This window comes from Muscardinus avellanarius (genome assembly GCF_963383645.1).
Source record: "Muscardinus avellanarius genome assembly, chromosome: 1".
Classification (NCBI taxonomy): domain Eukaryota; kingdom Metazoa; phylum Chordata; class Mammalia; order Rodentia; family Gliridae; genus Muscardinus; species Muscardinus avellanarius.
Genome location: NC_137786.1, coordinates 102,495,109 through 102,512,047, shown reverse-complemented (window position 1 = coordinate 102,512,047; position 16,939 = coordinate 102,495,109). Strand labels below are relative to the sequence as shown.

Sequence of the window (16,939 nt, the reverse complement as noted above, 5' to 3'; positions counted from 1 at the left end):
ATTTTTTATTCTTTATTTTGAAACAGGGTCTCACTAAGTAACTGAGGCTGAACACAAACAGTGATCCTCTGTCTCAGCCTCCCAAATGCTGGGATTACAAGAGTGTACCACCACACCCGGCTAGTCTTTTATTTATTTATTTATTTATTTTTTTTGTTGTTGTTGTTGTTGGTACTGGGGTTCCTGGAAGCCCTTCTACCTCCGGGCTACACTCCCAGACCTATTTTTACATTTTTATTTGGAAACAGGGTCTCCTAAGCCAGCGCGCGCGGCTGGCTTCGAACCTGCACGATCCTCCTGTCTCTGCCTCCCAAGCGCGGGGATTACAAGCGTGCGCCACCACGCCCGGCCTAGTCTTTTATTTATTTATTTATTTGTGGTACTGGGGGTGGAACCCAGAGGCCTTCTACCTCCGGGCTATACTCCCAGACCTATTTTATATTTTATTTTGAAGGGTCTCACTAAGTTGTTGAGAGCCTCACTAAGTAGCTGAGGCTGGCTTCGAACCTGTGCGATCCTCCTTTCTCAGCCTACCAAATGCTGGTATTACAAGCGTGCACCACCACGCTCGGCTTAGTCTTTTTATTTTTGAAACAGGGTAGTACTGAGTTGCTTAGGGCCTAAGTAGCTGAGGCAGGCCAGGAACCTGTGATCCTCCTGTCCCTGCCTCCCAAGTACTGGGATTACAAGTGTTCACCACCATATCTGGCTTCATTTAGATTTTTAGTGACATGGCTTTTATCTCCTAGTTTGGGGAGAGAAAGAAAGGGAAAGGATTGCCAATGAATCTAAAAGCTTCACCCCAGAGAGAACACTCCTGGTTCACATATTTCTCTAATGTATTCACAAACTTTTTCTATGGCCTTGTAGATGAATCCCCTGGTAACAAATTACACAAACTACTATACTTAATATTTTATTTAACATATTATCCAATCACTTCTAGAATATCCTTCATGGCAGGGTATGGAATAGTCATAACAGTGATTGAGGCAAATAAATTGGTATCCAAAATTTCTAAAGATCAGATCTCCATTTAGTCATTTCAATGTTCACGATTAAACAGACAGCCCCACCCTGCTATTAGCAGTGGATGGGCCAGAAAAATATCAGATCAATACAGGCACTGCCATGCCTTTGGGACACCATCACTTTCCTCAAACAAAGCCCAAAGCAGCCACTGTCCATCCTTGCTGTCTTCCAAAACATCCTGGATGGGTCAAGGACTGGTTGGGGACATATTTCCCAAAATGTGGTTCCAAAGCTAGAGTGGAAAGCTAAGTATCTGGCATTTGATCTCAGTGGTTCAGAATCCTCAGCCTCAGGTGACTCTTCCAGAACCTTGCACTCAACCATCTCAGTACTTTTTGGCAATATTCAGAGGCACTTCAAATTTGTCTCTACAGTTACAACATTTCTCTTCCACATACAGTCTGCAGAGTAGCTGTCTGCACCAGCTGAGAAATGAACAGAGTCTTCGACAGTTCTGTACTCCAGAAGAGTAAAGGAGGCAAAAGGCAACTGTCACCATGCTGGCCATCCACTGTGAAACCTATGAGGAACTCAGTCCTAGATGAAACGTCTTCTACAAAGAGCAGCATGTGGTAAACAGGCAACAATCAAGATCCAGACAGTCGTTTCTGAATTTCAGCCACAAGATTTTCCCGTTTAATGGCCACCTGAAACGTAAGAGAACCCTCATGTGACAAACTAGAAAGTAGTACTAACTCCTTGGTGACTATTTTCCCAGAATCAGCTTATTCTGCAGCTATTCTATTTTTTTTCCCCAGTACTGGGGATGGAACCCAGGGGCATTCTACCTCTAAGCTACAACTCCAGCCCTATTTTTTATTCTATTTATTTATTTTTGTGGCACTGGAGATTGAACCCAGAGGCATTCTACCTCTGAGCTGCACCCCCAGGCCTACTTTTTTTTTTGGTGGTACTGGGGGTGGAACCCAGGGGCTTTTCTACCTCTGGGCTATACTCCCAGACCTATTTTATACTTTATTTGGAAACAGGGTCTCACTAAGTTGCTGAGAGCCTCACTAAGTAGCTGAGGCTGGCTTTGAACCTGTGCGATCCTCCTGTCTCAGCCTCCCAAGTGCTGGGATTGCAAGCATGCACTACCACGCCTGGCTTATTTTTTATTTTGAAACAAGGTCTCACTGAGTTACCAAGGGACTCACTATCACTTTTTTTTTTAAAGGTATCACATATCACTAAGTTGCTGCAGGTCTTCACTGGCCTTGATCCTACTGTCTTAGCCTCCCAAGCACCAGGATTATTGGCGTGGGCTACTATCCTGGCCATGTTCCCACTATTTATATACCCAGTAGAGAGTAGTGTGGGTTTCAAGCTGACTGAAGAATGTACACCCTCAGAAATAAAGGGATCCAAACACCTGATCTATTTTGTTGATTGTCTCATAACACCCATTCAGAGCTCATTTATCCTTCTGCCCACATAACCAATATTTACTGGCTAAAATGCTTACTTGAGGTGCGCTTCATTCATCTCTTTTACTATTACCCCTGAAGATAATTCCTCAGCCAAAAGACACATATTTCTTAAAGAGTATAGGAAAAGCAGAAAAACTTGACCCCTTCTATTTCTTTTAGCTTCTACTCACCTCCTCTCTGCTGGCCACTGAACGGAGTTTGATGACCCCTTCCTTCTGTTCTTGTTCACCAATAATGACCACCAATGGAATGCCCGTATTCTCACAATAGTGTAGTTGGGTTAATAGTTTAGGATTGTTCTTGTATAGCATCTCTGCCTGAAAAGGTTCAAGATACACAAACTTGGGGAGGCCAAAGCATACAAACTCCAAGAACACAGATTTCTTTTTTTTTTTTTCTTTCTTCTTTTTGTGGTAATGGGGATGGAACCAAGGGACCTTCTATTTCCAGAGAATACCCCTAGTTCTATTTTATTTTTATTTGGAAGCAGGGTCTCATTAGGTTAACAAGAGTCTCACTATTTGCCGAGGCTGTCCTCAAACCTACAATCCCTCTGTCTCAGCCTCCCAAGTACTGGGATTACAAGCATGTGCCACCACAACTGTCTAAGAACATAGATTTGTAAGGAAGACAGTAATAAGTGGCTACCCATCTAGTGCTAGACTAAAAAGGTCTTGCATGCCACCCAAGGCATAAGACAGAAATGAGTCTTGCTCCTGATTTCCATGTATACCTAGAAGGACAGATAACAGCTCCATCATACCTTGATTCCAGCATCCCAAAGCTCTGCAATTAGCTTCAACCGTTCTCGGAGAAAGTTTTTCTGGGGTGTGGCCACAAACACTTGGGTCTCTGTGGTCCGTACTTTTTCAGCAGAAGTCTGACAAAAAAAGAAGTAAAACTAATTTAAAAACCCTCTGCACCAGCACTCCCACAAAACAATTAGAAAAACAGTCCAACTGCACCTCCAAAATAGGATTTTAGGCCTCCAGCTCCACCTCTTCCGTACCTAGGACCCACCTTTAACCTCTGTTCCACAATGTAAAAGATTCGCTCTACTCCAATGCTCAGCCCCACACATGGCACCTTGTGGCCCTTAGGGTCAAACGTGGCTACCAGCTCATCATAGCGCCCACCAGCAGCCACACTGCCCACATTCAGGGGCTGCTCCCCAACCTGAGCTGGGGTCTGCAGCAGTACTGCTTCGTAGATCACTCCTGTATAGTAGTCCAGGCCCCGAGCCAGGCTTAGGTCAAAAGAGATCTGTAGGGACAAAGCTATAGTCAGTCTTAGCCCAGACTCTGACGGTGTCAGACTTCAGCAGCAGGTCCACTCCCAATTCAGTCTACCTTCTCAGCGATTCCAAATAAAGTCAAGTATTCGAAGAGGAGCTTAAGGTCTGCCAGGCCCATTAGGGCCTGCTTACTTTGGGATAGTCTAGGATCCTGAAACATTTGCTCTATTAGAGATATTCCACCTAGAGAGAAAAAGTAGGGGGAAATAAGGTATGTGCTATTCATCCAGATATGTTTCATCCAAATTTATCTATAGTATGCACTAGCTACTACAGAGAGTCTGAGACCGTTTCGTTTCATTTTGTTTCTTTCCTTTTCTTCCTTCTTCTTTTTTTTTTTTTTTTGGTGGTACTGGGGTTCCTGGAAGCCCTTCTACCTCCGGGCTACACTCCCAAACCTATTTTTACATTTTTATATGGAAACAGGGTCTCCTAAGCCAGCGCGTGTGGCTGGCTTCGAACCTGCGCGATCCTCCTGTCTCTGCCTCCCAAGCGCGGGGATTACAAGCGTGCGCCACCACGCCCGGCTTTTTTTTTTTTTTTTTTTTTTTTTTTGTAACTAGGGATTGAACTCAGGGGCATTCTACCTCCAAGCTACACTCCTAGCCCTATCTATTATTTATTTATTTTTTTTCCTTTGTGGTACTAAGGAATGAGGCATTCTACTTTCAAGCTACACCCCTGGCCCAAATTTATTTCTTATTTGGAAACACTGTCTTGCTAAATTGATGAGAATCTCACTACTTGCTGAGGTTGTCCCTGAACCTGAGATCCTCCAGTCTCAGCCTCCAGTCTCAGCCTTCCAAGTACTGGGATTACAAGTGTGTGCTACTACATTTGGCTTACAAGACCCTGTTTCAAAATAAAAATAGAGGGCATGGTGGCTCACCCTTGTCATCCCAGCATTCAGGAAGCTGAGACCGGAGGATCATGGTTTGAGGACAGCCTTAGCTATTTAGTGAGACCCTGTTTCAATATAAAGAATAAAAAAATAGGGCTGGAGTTGTATCTTAGAGGTAGAATGCCCCTGGATTTCTTTTTTCTTTTTTTCTTTTTTTTTTTTTTTTTGGTACTGGGGGTGGAACCCAGAGGCTTTCTACCTCTGGGCTATACTCCCAGACCCATTTTATATTTTATTTGGAAACAGGGTCTCACTAAGTCGCTGAGAGCCTCACTAAGTAGCTCAGGCTGGCTCCGAATCTGTGCGATCCTCCTGTCTCAGCCTCCCAAGTGCAGGGATTACAAGTGTGCGCCACCACACCTGGCTCATGCCCCTGGATTTCATCCCCAGTACTGCAATAAAATAAAATAAAAAAGGCCAGGCATGGTGGCACACACTTGTAATTCCAGCATTCAGGAGGCTGAGACAGGAGGATTGCAGTTTGCAGACAGCCTCAGCTACTTAGTGAGGCCCTCCACAACTTAGTAAGATTCTGTTTCAAAATAAAAAATAGGGCAGGGTGTATAGCTCGGAGATCTAATGCCCCTGGGTTCCATCCTCAGACCCACAAAAAAGTAAATTAAAAAATAAAATAAAATAGAAACCAGGTGTGGTGACACATTCTTATAAATCCCAGTACTTGGGAGGCTGAGACAGGAGGATCACAGGTTTGAAGCCAGCCTCAGAAACTGCACAAGAACCTCCACAACTTAGTGAGATCCTGTTTCAAAATAAAAAATAAAATAAAAATAAAAATAGGGCAAGCTGAATACTTGGAGGTAGAATGCCCCTATATTTAATCCCCAGCACTATAAAAATAAGATGATGATGATGATCCTGATCTCAAAAGACCAGAATCTCCTCTTCTGCCTCTAACTCTGCCTCGAAGATACAACATAGTTACAACAAATAAAGGGGAAATTAAATTCAGGCCAAGCTCTGGAGTATAACACACCTAATGACAGGAGCTGATGCAGAGGTAGAAACTGAGTACATGTCACCATCAGCCTGGTTCTATTACAGCTCTAAAAACCCTGGTTCTTACCATGACACTGGACATAGCTCCCAATTCGATCAGCCACCTCAGGAGCCAGGCCTTTCTTTGCCACCATCTCATGTCTCACATCTTTCCAAGACATCTGCATAAACACCCAAACATTAGCTCAGCCCCAAATCCAGCTTTCCAAAATTAGAAAAGGACATTTTTCTTTCATTCAGCATGTATGTCATGAGTAGCTAATAGTATAATAAGCAAAATCAGAGGCAGCTTAAGATATCCAGTCATAGCCAGGCATAGTGGTATATACACCTATAATCCTAGTACTTAGGAGACTGACACAGGACGATCAATCACAGGTTCAAGGCCAGCCTCAGCAAGTAGACAGAGTCTTTTTTTTTTTTTTTTTTTTGTGGTACTGAGGTTCCTGGAAGTCCTTCTACCTCCGGGCTACACTCCCAGACCCATTTTTATACTTTTTTTATTTGGAAACAGGGTCTCCTAAGCCAGCGCGCGCGGCTGGGTTCGAACCTGTGCGATCCTCCTGTCTCTGCCTCCCAAGCGCGAGGATTACAAGCGTGGCCACCACGCCCGGCTTAGCCAGAGTCTTAACAACCTAGTGAGATCCTGTTTCAAAATAAAAATTGAAAAGAAAAATAGGGCTGGGGATGAAAATTAGAGGTAGAATGACCCTGATGTTAATCCTCAGTAACTAACAGACACACACACACACACACGGATATTTATTCAGTCACCATTCCTACTGTGGAGCACAACTCAGATCTATTTTTTTTTTTTTTTTTTTTGGTGGTACTGGGGTTGGAACACAAAGACTTTCTACCTCCGGGCTATACTCCCAAACCTATTTTATATTTTATTTGGAAACAGGGTCTCACTAAGTTTCTGAGAGCCTCACTAAGTAGCTGAGGCTGGCTTCGAACCTGTGCGATCCTCCTGTCTCAGGCTCCCAAGCGCGGGGATTACAAGCGCGGGGATTACAAGCGTGCGCCACCACGCCCAGCAGATCTCTTTTTTTTTTTTTTTGGTACTAGAGATTGAACCCAAAGGCACTCAATCTCTGATTACAAGCGTTCACCACCATTTACAGCAAAAACTCAGATTTTGCTTCAGAATATCTCCTTACCTTCCTGTCATAAAATTCCAACCACTGACTCCTTATTTTCCTCTAATGGTATAGATTTGAGGGTAGGGTGGAAATCCAGATAGGGTCTACTGAAACATGTTTTCTTCAATACCTTGTCTAGTTTGTCCATCGAGGAACAGATGGTACGGAACTTGCTTTCTGGTACACCACAGACAGCAAACATCCCATCCACAATCCGCCGGTCATTTACCTGTGAACTCAAGGTAAATACACATACCCTGTCAGTGGCCTTTTTTGTAAAACAATGGCAGTGCTTGGTCTACCGACTCATAAAAGGGACAAAAAGGTAAAGCAGCTAGAATGCCTAAAACAAGAACTGTGAGAACTTATGAGTGTTTGTGTCCCACTGTTAACTGCTTTGACCCCGCCTCTGTGTAGGGATCCTGATATCCACGTGGCTGCCAATGGCACTGATCTGATAATGTGGAGAATGCTTAGTGTTTTTGCACAGAGGCTGTTTGGGGGCATTACACTGCTAATCTGGGTAATGAGTTTTCATCATTGAGCATTGTTTATCTATGCTTTCTGGGTTTCTCAGTCCAAGGAAGCAATAATAAAGTATTTTCCTCCTTCATTACAGTTCTTGCAAGAATTTCAAGCCGGGCGTGGTGGCGCACACTTGTAATACCAGCATTAGGGAGGCTGAGACCGGAGGATCGCAGTTCACGGACAGCCTAAGCAACTTAGTAAGGCCCTTTGCAACTCAGTGAAACCTGGTTTCAAAATAAAGAATAAAAAATAGGGCAAAGGGTGTAGCTTGGAGGTCGAATGTCCCTGGGTTCCATCCCCAGACCCGCAAAAAATAAAAAAATAAATAAATAAATAGAAAATAAATAAATAAAGAATAACATAGGCCGGGCGTGGTGGCACGCGCTTGTAATCCCAGCATTAGGGAGGCTGAGACCTGGAGGATCACGGTTCGCAGACAGCCTCAGCTACTTAGTGAGGCCCTCTGCAACTCAGTGAGACCCGGTTTCAAAATAAAGAATAAAAAATAGGGCAGGGGGTGTAGCTCGGAGGTCAAATGCCCCTGTGTTCCATCCCCAGACCCACAAAAAAAAAAAAAAAAAAAAAGAATAACATATTAGGGCTGGGAGGGTCACTCAGATAGAATGCCCCTGGGTTCCATCCCCAGGACCACAAATAAATAAATAAATACATACATACATACATACTTGGCTGGGTATAATTACCACTCTGTGTACAATAAGAAAACTTACTGGTTGCTAAGTATTTTTAAACTAAATATGTAAGTCTATAATGTTAAACAAATCTTCATTAAAAGCATAGCATTTTGAAATAAATTATATAAATATCTCATATTGACACACAGAGCTTTTTATCTTAAGTCTTTAACACTTGAGGAAAATAACTATGCATAATTATACTTGACCATTAAACAAAAAAACGTAAGCCTGGCCTGGTGGTGTACATTTGTAATCCCAGTACTGGGAGGCTGAGACAGGAGGATTGCAGGTTTGTGGCCAGCCTCAGCTACTTAGTGAGGCCTTCTGCAACTTAGTGAGACCCTGATATCTTAAGTCAGTATGAACCTTAAGGTTGCTGCCATTTTTCCACTTAAATAAATCAGCCTGGTGGTGAGCCTTGAAACTTGTTTCATATATCTTTCAAGAGCTGTTTTGAAAGCCAGGCATGGTGGCCAATGCTTGTAATCCCAGCATTTGGGAGCCTGAGACAGGAGGCTCACAGTTCACAGAAAGCCTCAGCTACTTAGTGAGGCTCTTTGCAACTCAGTGAGACCTTGTTTCAAAATAAAGAATTTTTAAAAAAATAGGGCTGGGGGTATAGTTCAGAGGAAGAATGCCCCTGGGTTCCATCCCCAGTATCGTAAAAAAAAATAGTTGTTTTGCATAAATGTTAAAATTTCAAAATGCTGCAGGGTAACTTCATGTGTAAAATATTAACAGTAAGTATTGCATACTTGGTTGAGTAGATCATAATGTATAAATATGATTTCAATGGCCGGGCATGGTGATGCACGCTTGTAATCCCCGCGCTTAGGAGGCTGAGACTGGAGGATCACACAGGTTCGAAGCCAGCCTCAGCTACTTAGTGAGGCTCTCAGTAACTTAGTGAGACCCTTTTTCCAAATATAATATAAAATGGGTCTGGGAGTATAGCCCAGAGGTATAAAGCCTCTGGGTTCCACCCCCAGTACCACCAAAATATACATATATATATATGATTCAATGCATATGTTAGGTAGTAAGCATGGGATTATTCACTTTTACTGTTAAGTCCTGCATCTGTGGTGCTACTAGATAAGAGATGTCAAGGACTGAAAATATTTTGTTGCCTAAAAAAAGCTTGTTTGTAGACATTTCAAATATGCTTATTTTAAGTGTTTCTCACTACCTATTACCCATCGTTGCTTTGTGGGTTTGTTTTGTGTGTGTATGTTGTACAGTAGTTAAATCTCCATGTAGAAAAATAAATGTCCTGAATTTTCAAAAAAAAAAAAAAAAGGGAACAGAAAGGAAATCTCACAGGAAGAGTACATACATTTATACATCAGGCCACATCTCCCACAGTCCCAGCCCTGTTCTCACCTTAATGAGAAAGTCCCCCAGCTGCAACCCACTGAGGATTTCACAGATGATCTTCAAACATTCTGCATCGGGGATCATAGGGTCAAACTGACCAGCAATGTCAAAATCCTACAGCAAAGAAAAAGACGGGAAGAAACCTCCACTGTTCAGACAATTCCCAGATGAACAATCAGGCTGTGCTATCCCCAGCAGGTCACTTACACACTGGCAGAACTCCCTGTAGCGGCCTTGAGCTATGGTTGGGCTCTCCCGCCGCCACACCTTTCCAACCTGGTAGCGCTTCATCTTCTTCAACTTATTCATGGCCAGATAACGAGCAAAAGGGACCTCACATAAATAGGTTAAGAAAGAAAGACGGCATTCAAAGCTTGGGCACAGTATACAGACTTAGGGGGGACTGGGCCGCTGTCAATTGGATCTCATCACGAGGATGAGATCAAGGACCTTTTGTCTTGTTTCCCACTATCCCAAGGCCTAGCAGAGCCTGCCATTCAGTAGAAATTGAATAATGTTAAGAAAAAATTATTATTTTTTGTGGTACTAGGGATGGAACCCAGGGGCATTCGACCTCTGAGCTACACTCCAGCCCTATTTTTTATTATTTTGAAACAGGGTCTAAATTGCAGAAGGCCTGCCTCGCTAAGTAGCTGAGGTTGTCTGCCAACCTGTGATCCTCCTGTCTTAGCCTCCAAGTCCTGCGATTACAATCATGTGCCATCACACGGGCCTCTTGGTTAACCCTGAAGCCCCAGTGGCAGGCCGACTACTATGCAGTAACTCAAGTTTCTGAAAGTGTAGGACAAGGACCACATGCTTTTTTTTGTTTTTGTTTTTTGGTATTAACGATTGAACCTAGAGGCATTCTACCACCAAGTCACATCTCAGCCCTCTTTTAATTTTTCTTTGAAACAAGGTCTCACTAGGTTACTGAGAGTCTCATTAAATTGCTGAGACTTGTCTTGTACCTGGAATCTCCTGTCTCAGCTTCCCAACTACTGGGATTACAAGCATGTGTCACTACCCAGCCCAACTGATCACATGCATTTAACTACCCCATGCCCATTTAAAATGCAAATTGTGAGCAGAGAATGGTGGGCATGCTTGTAATCCCAGTACTTGGGAGGCTGAGACAGAAGAATCATAGGTTGGTGGCCAGCCTTAGCTACTTAGTGAGGCCGTCCACAAGTTAGTGAGACCCTGTTCAAAATAAAAAATAAGCTGGGCATGGTGGTGCATGCCTGTAATCCCAGCATTCGGGAGGATGAGACAGGGGGATTTGGGTTCACAGCCAGCTGGCCTCAGGTACTTAGTGAGGCCCTTTGCAACTCAGTGAGACTTTGTTTCAAAATAAAAATAAAAAATAGGGCTGAGGGTGTAGATCAGAGGTAGAATGACCCTGGGCTCCATCCTCAGTACCACAAAAAAAGGAGAAAAAGAAAGAAAGGAAGAAAGAAGGAAAGAAAGAAAGAATAAAAATAGGGCTAGGGGTATAGCTCAGAGGTAGAATGGCCCTGGGATCCATCCCCAGCACCACAAAAAATAAAAAAATTAAAAAATTAAAATAAATAAAAAATAAAATCTAGGGCTGGGGTTATAGCTGGGAGGTAGAATGCCCCTAAGTTCAATCCCCAGTACCGCAGAAAAATAAAAATAAATAATATAAAATGCAAATTGTGTCAGGCACGATAATGCACACCTATAATCTCAGGACTTGGGAGGCTGAGACAGGAGGAATCTGCAGGTTTGAAGGCAGCCTTAGCTACCTAGTGAGGCTCTCAGTAACTTGGTGAAACCCTGTTTCCAAATAAAAATATAAAGTAGGTATGGGAGTGCAGCCTGGAGGTAGAAGGCCTCTGGGCTCCATCCCCAGTACCACTAAATAATAAATAAATAAATAAATATAAATAAATAATGAAAAATAGGGCTGAGGGTATAGCTAAGAAGTAGAATGCCCTAAGGTTCAATCCCCAGTACCACACACACAAAAAAATTTAAATTAAATTAAATAAAAAATAAAACAGAGATGGGAGTATAGCTCCAAGGTAGAATGCCCCTGGGTTCAAGTCCCAGTACCAAAGACTAAAGTAAAATAAATAAAATTGTACTGGGAGTGGTGGCACATGCTTATAATCCCAGCATTTGGGAGGCTGAGGCTCTTTGCAACTCAGTGAGACCCTGTATTTTTTTCTTTTGTTTTCTTTCTTTTTTTTTTTTTTTTTTTTGTGGTAGTAGGGGTGAAACCCAGGGGCCTTCTACCTCCAGGCTACACTCCCAGACCTATTTTATATTTTATTTGGAAGCAGGGTCTCACTAAGTTGTTGAAAGCCTAAGTAGCTGAGGCTGGCTTTGAACCTGTGCAATCCACCTGTCTCAGCCTCCCAAGTGCAGGGATTACAAGCATGAGCCACCACGCCCGGCCCTGTTTTCAAATAAAGAAAAAAACCAGGGCTGGGGTGTAGCTTAGAGGTAGAATGCCCCTGGGCTCCATCCCCAGTACCACAAATCAATCAATCAAATAAATAAATAAATAAATAAATAAATAAATAAATAAATAAATAAAATTATTAGCTGTGTACTCTGGCACACACCTGCAATCGCAGTAGTTGGGAGGCTGAGATAGGATTGAAGGTTTGAGGCCAGCGTGAGGTGACTTAGTGAGACCCTGTTTCAAAAATAAAAAATTAAGGTTAAAAGGGTTGGGGGTGTAACTCAGTGGTAGAATGCCCCTGGGCACAATCCCTAGCAACACACACACACACACACACACACACACACACACACACACACACAATGCAAATTGTTGAATTCCATTCCAGCCACAGAATTAATCTACAGAGCTGGGGTCAAGATGACAAGCATCTCCAAGAAAATCTGATATACACTAAAATTTTTCTTTCTTTCTTTCTTTCTTTCTTTCTTTCTTTCTTTCTTTCTTTCTTTCTTTCTTTTGTAACCCAAAGACATACCTTTAAGCTATATACCCCCATCCCTATTTTATTTTTCTGTGGTACTGAGATTTGAACCCGGGGGCACTCTGCCTCCAAGCTATATCCCTAGAGCTATTTTTTATTCTTTATTTTGAAACAGGGTCTCACTATGTTGCAGAGGGTCTCACTAAGTGAGGTTGGCTGAAAACCTGCAATCCTCCTGTCTCAGCCTCACAAGTACTGGGATTACAAGCGTGTGCCACCACACCCAACCTATTTTATTTATTTTTATGTAGTTATTTATTTATTCTTTGCAGTGCTGGGGATTAAACACGGGGGCATTCTATCACCAAGCTATACTCCCAGTCCTATTTTTATTCTTTATTTATTTATAAGGGTTCCTGGAAACCCTTCTACCTCCGGGCTACACTCCCAGACACCTATTTTTTACATTTTTATTTGGAAACAGGGTCTCTTAAGCCAGCGAGACTGGCTTCGAACCTGCGGGATCCTCCTGTCTCTGCCTCCCAAGCGCTGGGATTACAAGCGTGCACTACCATGCCCGGCTTATTCTTTATTTTTGAAATAGAGTCTAAGTTGTGGAGGGCCTAATTAAGTAGGTGAGGCTGGCTGCAAACCTGAGATCCTCCTGTCTCAGCTGCCCAAGTACTGGGATTACAAGCATGCACCACCATGCCTGGCTCTATTTTATTTTTTATTTTGAAAAAGAGTCTCACTAAATTGCTGAAGCTTGTTTGAACCTGCAATCTTCCTCTCTCAGTCTCCCACATACTGAGATTACAGCTGTGTGCCACCACAACAGGCTTCATGCTGAAGTTAAATGGCTGAGCTCCAGGCCAGGTTCTCCTGGCAGAGTTGCCTTCTGGGAGAAACCAGAAGCAGAGGCTCTTGGAGCTCTAGTATTCCAGGGTCATTTTCAGAGAAGTCCTCTAGATGTGGAAAGAGGTAGGTCAGAATGCTGCACTCAAAAGGATACAGTAAGGTCATAACGAAGAGACAGCAGCTCTCCACCTTGATCCTTCAGATCATAGATAAGCCCAGAGTTCTCTTCATACTTCTCAGTGAGCATTTCCTACAGGGATTAAACAGAAAGAACCACAGTTCAAATGATGACTACAGAACAAATGAGCAGCTCTCTGGGACACTGAAGGCAGATGAAAGAAAGGGTTTCTAAGCACTTTTCTCCCCTCACCTTTAGCTCAAATGCTGGGGTGTCCAAACCCTTTGCTCCATGACGTTTAAAGCAGCTGACAACCATATCAAGAATCTTCTCCCTCACAACCATCTGCTGAGGGCCAAGATCTCTGGTGCCCTGGAACCCAAAACCACCCATAGTTGAAACAAAAACAAGAAACAAGTCTATTTAAGAAAAAGAGTTGGAGCTGGATGTGATGGCACATCCTACAATCCCAGTACTTGAAAGTCTGAGAGAGTAGGATCCTAGGTTCAAAGCCAGCCTCAGCAATTCACTGAAATCTTTTTTTTTTTTTTTTTTTTTTTTTTTGGCGGTACTGGGGATGGAACCCAGGGGCCTTCTACCTCCGGGCTACACTCCCAGACCTATTTTATATTTTATTTGGAAACAGGGTCTCTTAAACCAGCTGAGGATGGCTTCGAACCTGCATGATCCTCCTGTCTCAGCCTCCCAAGTGTGGGGATTACAAGCGTGCACCACCACGCCCGGCCTCAGTGAAATCTTATTCAAAATAAAAAATAAAAAGGGCTGGGGTGTAGCTCAGAAGACAAAAGAGTTCAACTCTATCTACAATCTAAGGTTTGGAACTGAAATTTTAAGAATTAGATGACTCTGAATCTCACCTACTATTTCAAAAATGGTAACATTTATTTATTTACTTACTTATTTATTTACTTATCTTTTTGAGGTACTAGGGGTGGAACCCAGGAGGTATTCTACCTCTGAGCTACAACCCAGCCCCATTTTTTGTTTGTTTTGTTTCTTGCAGTACTGGGGTTTGAACTCAGGCCATTCTACCTCTGAGCTACACCCCCAGCCCTACTTTTTACTCTTTATTTTGAAACAGGACTTAGCTGAGTTGCAAAGGGCCTCACTAAGTAGCTGAGGCTGTCTGGAAACCGGGATCCTCCTTTCTCAGCCTCCCGAATGCTGGGATTACAAGCATGCACCACCACACCCAGCCTCCAGCCCCATTTGTTAATTCTTTATTTTGAAACAGGGTCTCACTAAGTTGCAGAGTGCTTCACTAAGTAGTTGAGGCTGTGGGCAAATAACGATTGTCCTATCTCAGCCTCACAAGTACACTGGGATTACAAGCGTGTGACATCACACCTGGCTAAAGTTTAATTTTAGTTGTAAATTTAGCTTAAAATGACATTAAAAGGGGTCAGTGAGGCACAAAAAGCAAAAGTCAGTTTTCTAAGGAACGCTAATGGGAAAAGGTGGGCAAGGGGCATTACCTTTGGGATCTTGATAATAAAATTTGGTTTCTCTTGATGTGGTTTCTGTTGGGATGTTAACACTGTCTCTGCAACCTGAAACAAGAAGGAATAGGAGAAGTGGCTCCTTTGACATCTCTGACTCAATGGACCACCAACCTGCAAAGACCCTTGACTCTGAGCAACAGAAAGCCTAAATAGCATTTTATCCATCTCATCTCAGCCCCCTATTCTAAAGAACCCATGTTATAACTACAAATGCATATGTAATATATGAGGTCTTTACCATCATACAAGCTCCTTCACTTTATTTAAATATATGCAAAAGTTTATGCACCTGGAAACAATGAAGGCAAAGAACGACACCACTACCACTGGCAAACATCTAGGAGTAAGGATTAGTACAATCTCCTCCGATTCTCAGTTCCTACTCAAATAGCAAAAATTAAAATTCTTAGTTAGCATTGTTTATCAGGCCTCAAGAGATAAAAAATATAACCAGAAGACAGAATAGAACCAGCCCAAGAACACAGAACAATCCTATTGGATAATATATATGTATGTATGTGTGTGTGTGTGTGTGTGTGTGTGTGTGTATATATATGTGTGTGTGTGTGTGTATATATATATATATACATATATGCGCATTTCCTCCTTGAACTAAAAAAAACAAAAACAAAAACAAAACCCTGAAAATTAACTAAAAACATGACCACTGTTGTTCATGGTGGCACATAGCATCTGCTAAGAGGATGTCAGAGGATTTTTTTGAGGGGAGACTTTTTTGTGGTACTAGGGGTGGAACCCAGGGGCTTTTCTACCTCCGGGCTATACTCCCAGACCTATTTTATACTTTATTTGGAAACAGGGTCTCACTAAGTTGCTGAGAGCCTCACTAAGTAGCTGAGACTGGCTTCGAACCTGTGGGATCCTCCTGTCTTAGCCTCTGAAGCACTGGGATTACAAGCGTGCGCCACCATGCCTGGCTGACCTTTTTTTTTTTTTCAATACGGGGGATTGAACCCAGGGGTATTCTACCTCAGAGCTACACTCCCAGCCCTATTTTTTAATCTTTATTTTGAAACAGGGTCTTGCAAAGTTACAGAGGGCCTAAGTAGCTGAGGCTGGCCACGAATCTCAGCCTCTCAAGTACTGGGATTACAAGCATGTGCCACCATACACGGCTAGGGACTTTATAACTTCAAAGGAAGGCAAAACATAATTCTTGACTCTACTATGGGTAGGCTATATGTCCTCCTAGACATAGGGGGTATGATAGTTTCATACTTTAGTGATTCTCTACGCCAAGAGACATTCAAGTCTGAAACCCCTCTTCTTTAGTGACAAAACCTAAAATCTCTGAAATATAGCCGGGTGTGGTGACACAGGCTTGTAATCCCAGAATTGGGAGGCTGAGACAGGAGGATCGCAGTCCCGGGAGAGCCTCAGCTACTTAGGCCCTTTGCAACTCTGTGAGATCCTGTTTCAAAATCAAGAAGAAAAAAAAAAAAAAAAAACTGGGCTGGGTGTGTAACTCGGAGGTAAATGCCCCTGGGTTGCATTCCCAGTACTGGGGGGGGGGGGGGGGGAGAAAGAAAAAGAAACTCTGAAAACTGAAAATCTTCTAAGATTCATTTTAAGGTAAATTCTAATGTGAATTCCTATGGTCTTTGGCCATCTCATTTAGTGGTAATACCCATGTATTTTTCTTAAGAACATTAATGTGTTCAACTCCAAGAATTTTCTTTAATGGAATGTGGAACCTTATTAAAAATACTCCTTTGCTATAAAGCTGCAGATAGGTCACTTAGCCTTGAAGCCTCCGTTTCCTCCACTGTAAAATGGGAATAAAACCCCCCAACCGAGTATTAAATAACAGAGCTTCCAAAGTGCGTGGCTCAGTGTGGGTACACAGTGGGCATCCGCCTGCTTGCAGACCCGCAGGCCCAGCGGGGGCGGACCGGGGCTCTCCGTCTGGCTCACCTGGCTGTGGCAACCAACCGCCCGGTTGCAGGAAGCAAGGGACGGCTGCAGGAGCTGGCTTCGCAGCGAAGCCCAGGCCTTCCTGGACAGCAGTCCGAGCCGGGACATCGTGCGACAGGACGGCGGCTTTCGGAGAGGAGCCAAAGGACTGGGAACGAGGCCGAC

At 43.1% G+C, this 16,939-nt stretch overlaps 1 protein-coding gene across 5 annotated transcripts; it reads right to left on the bottom strand.

The window, feature by feature from the left end:
- Positions 1 to 1,619: 1,619 nt before the first annotated feature.
- Positions 1,620 to 16,882, bottom strand: HARS2 (histidyl-tRNA synthetase 2, mitochondrial; the record flags this gene model as incomplete). Of its 5 annotated transcripts, XM_080713391.1 has the most annotated exons (13): positions 1,620 to 1,679; positions 2,633 to 2,779; positions 3,226 to 3,342; positions 3,483 to 3,725; positions 3,812 to 3,939; positions 5,742 to 5,835; positions 6,950 to 7,048; positions 9,429 to 9,536; positions 9,630 to 9,755; positions 13,353 to 13,448; positions 13,569 to 13,688; positions 14,813 to 14,887; positions 16,775 to 16,882. In XM_080713391.1, 13 exons carry the CDS (start codon positions 16,880 to 16,882, stop codon positions 1,620 to 1,622), a joined length of 1,521 nt encoding a protein of 506 aa, XP_080569517.1. The 5 variants fall into 5 exon arrangements, with proteins under 5 accessions (XP_080569517.1, XP_080569518.1, XP_080569520.1 ...); XM_080713392.1 differs by lacking the exon at positions 14,813 to 14,887; XM_080713394.1 differs by lacking the exon at positions 16,775 to 16,882 and having other exon boundaries at positions 9,630 to 9,785; positions 14,813 to 14,881.
- Between the last annotated feature and the right edge of the window lie 57 nt (positions 16,883 to 16,939).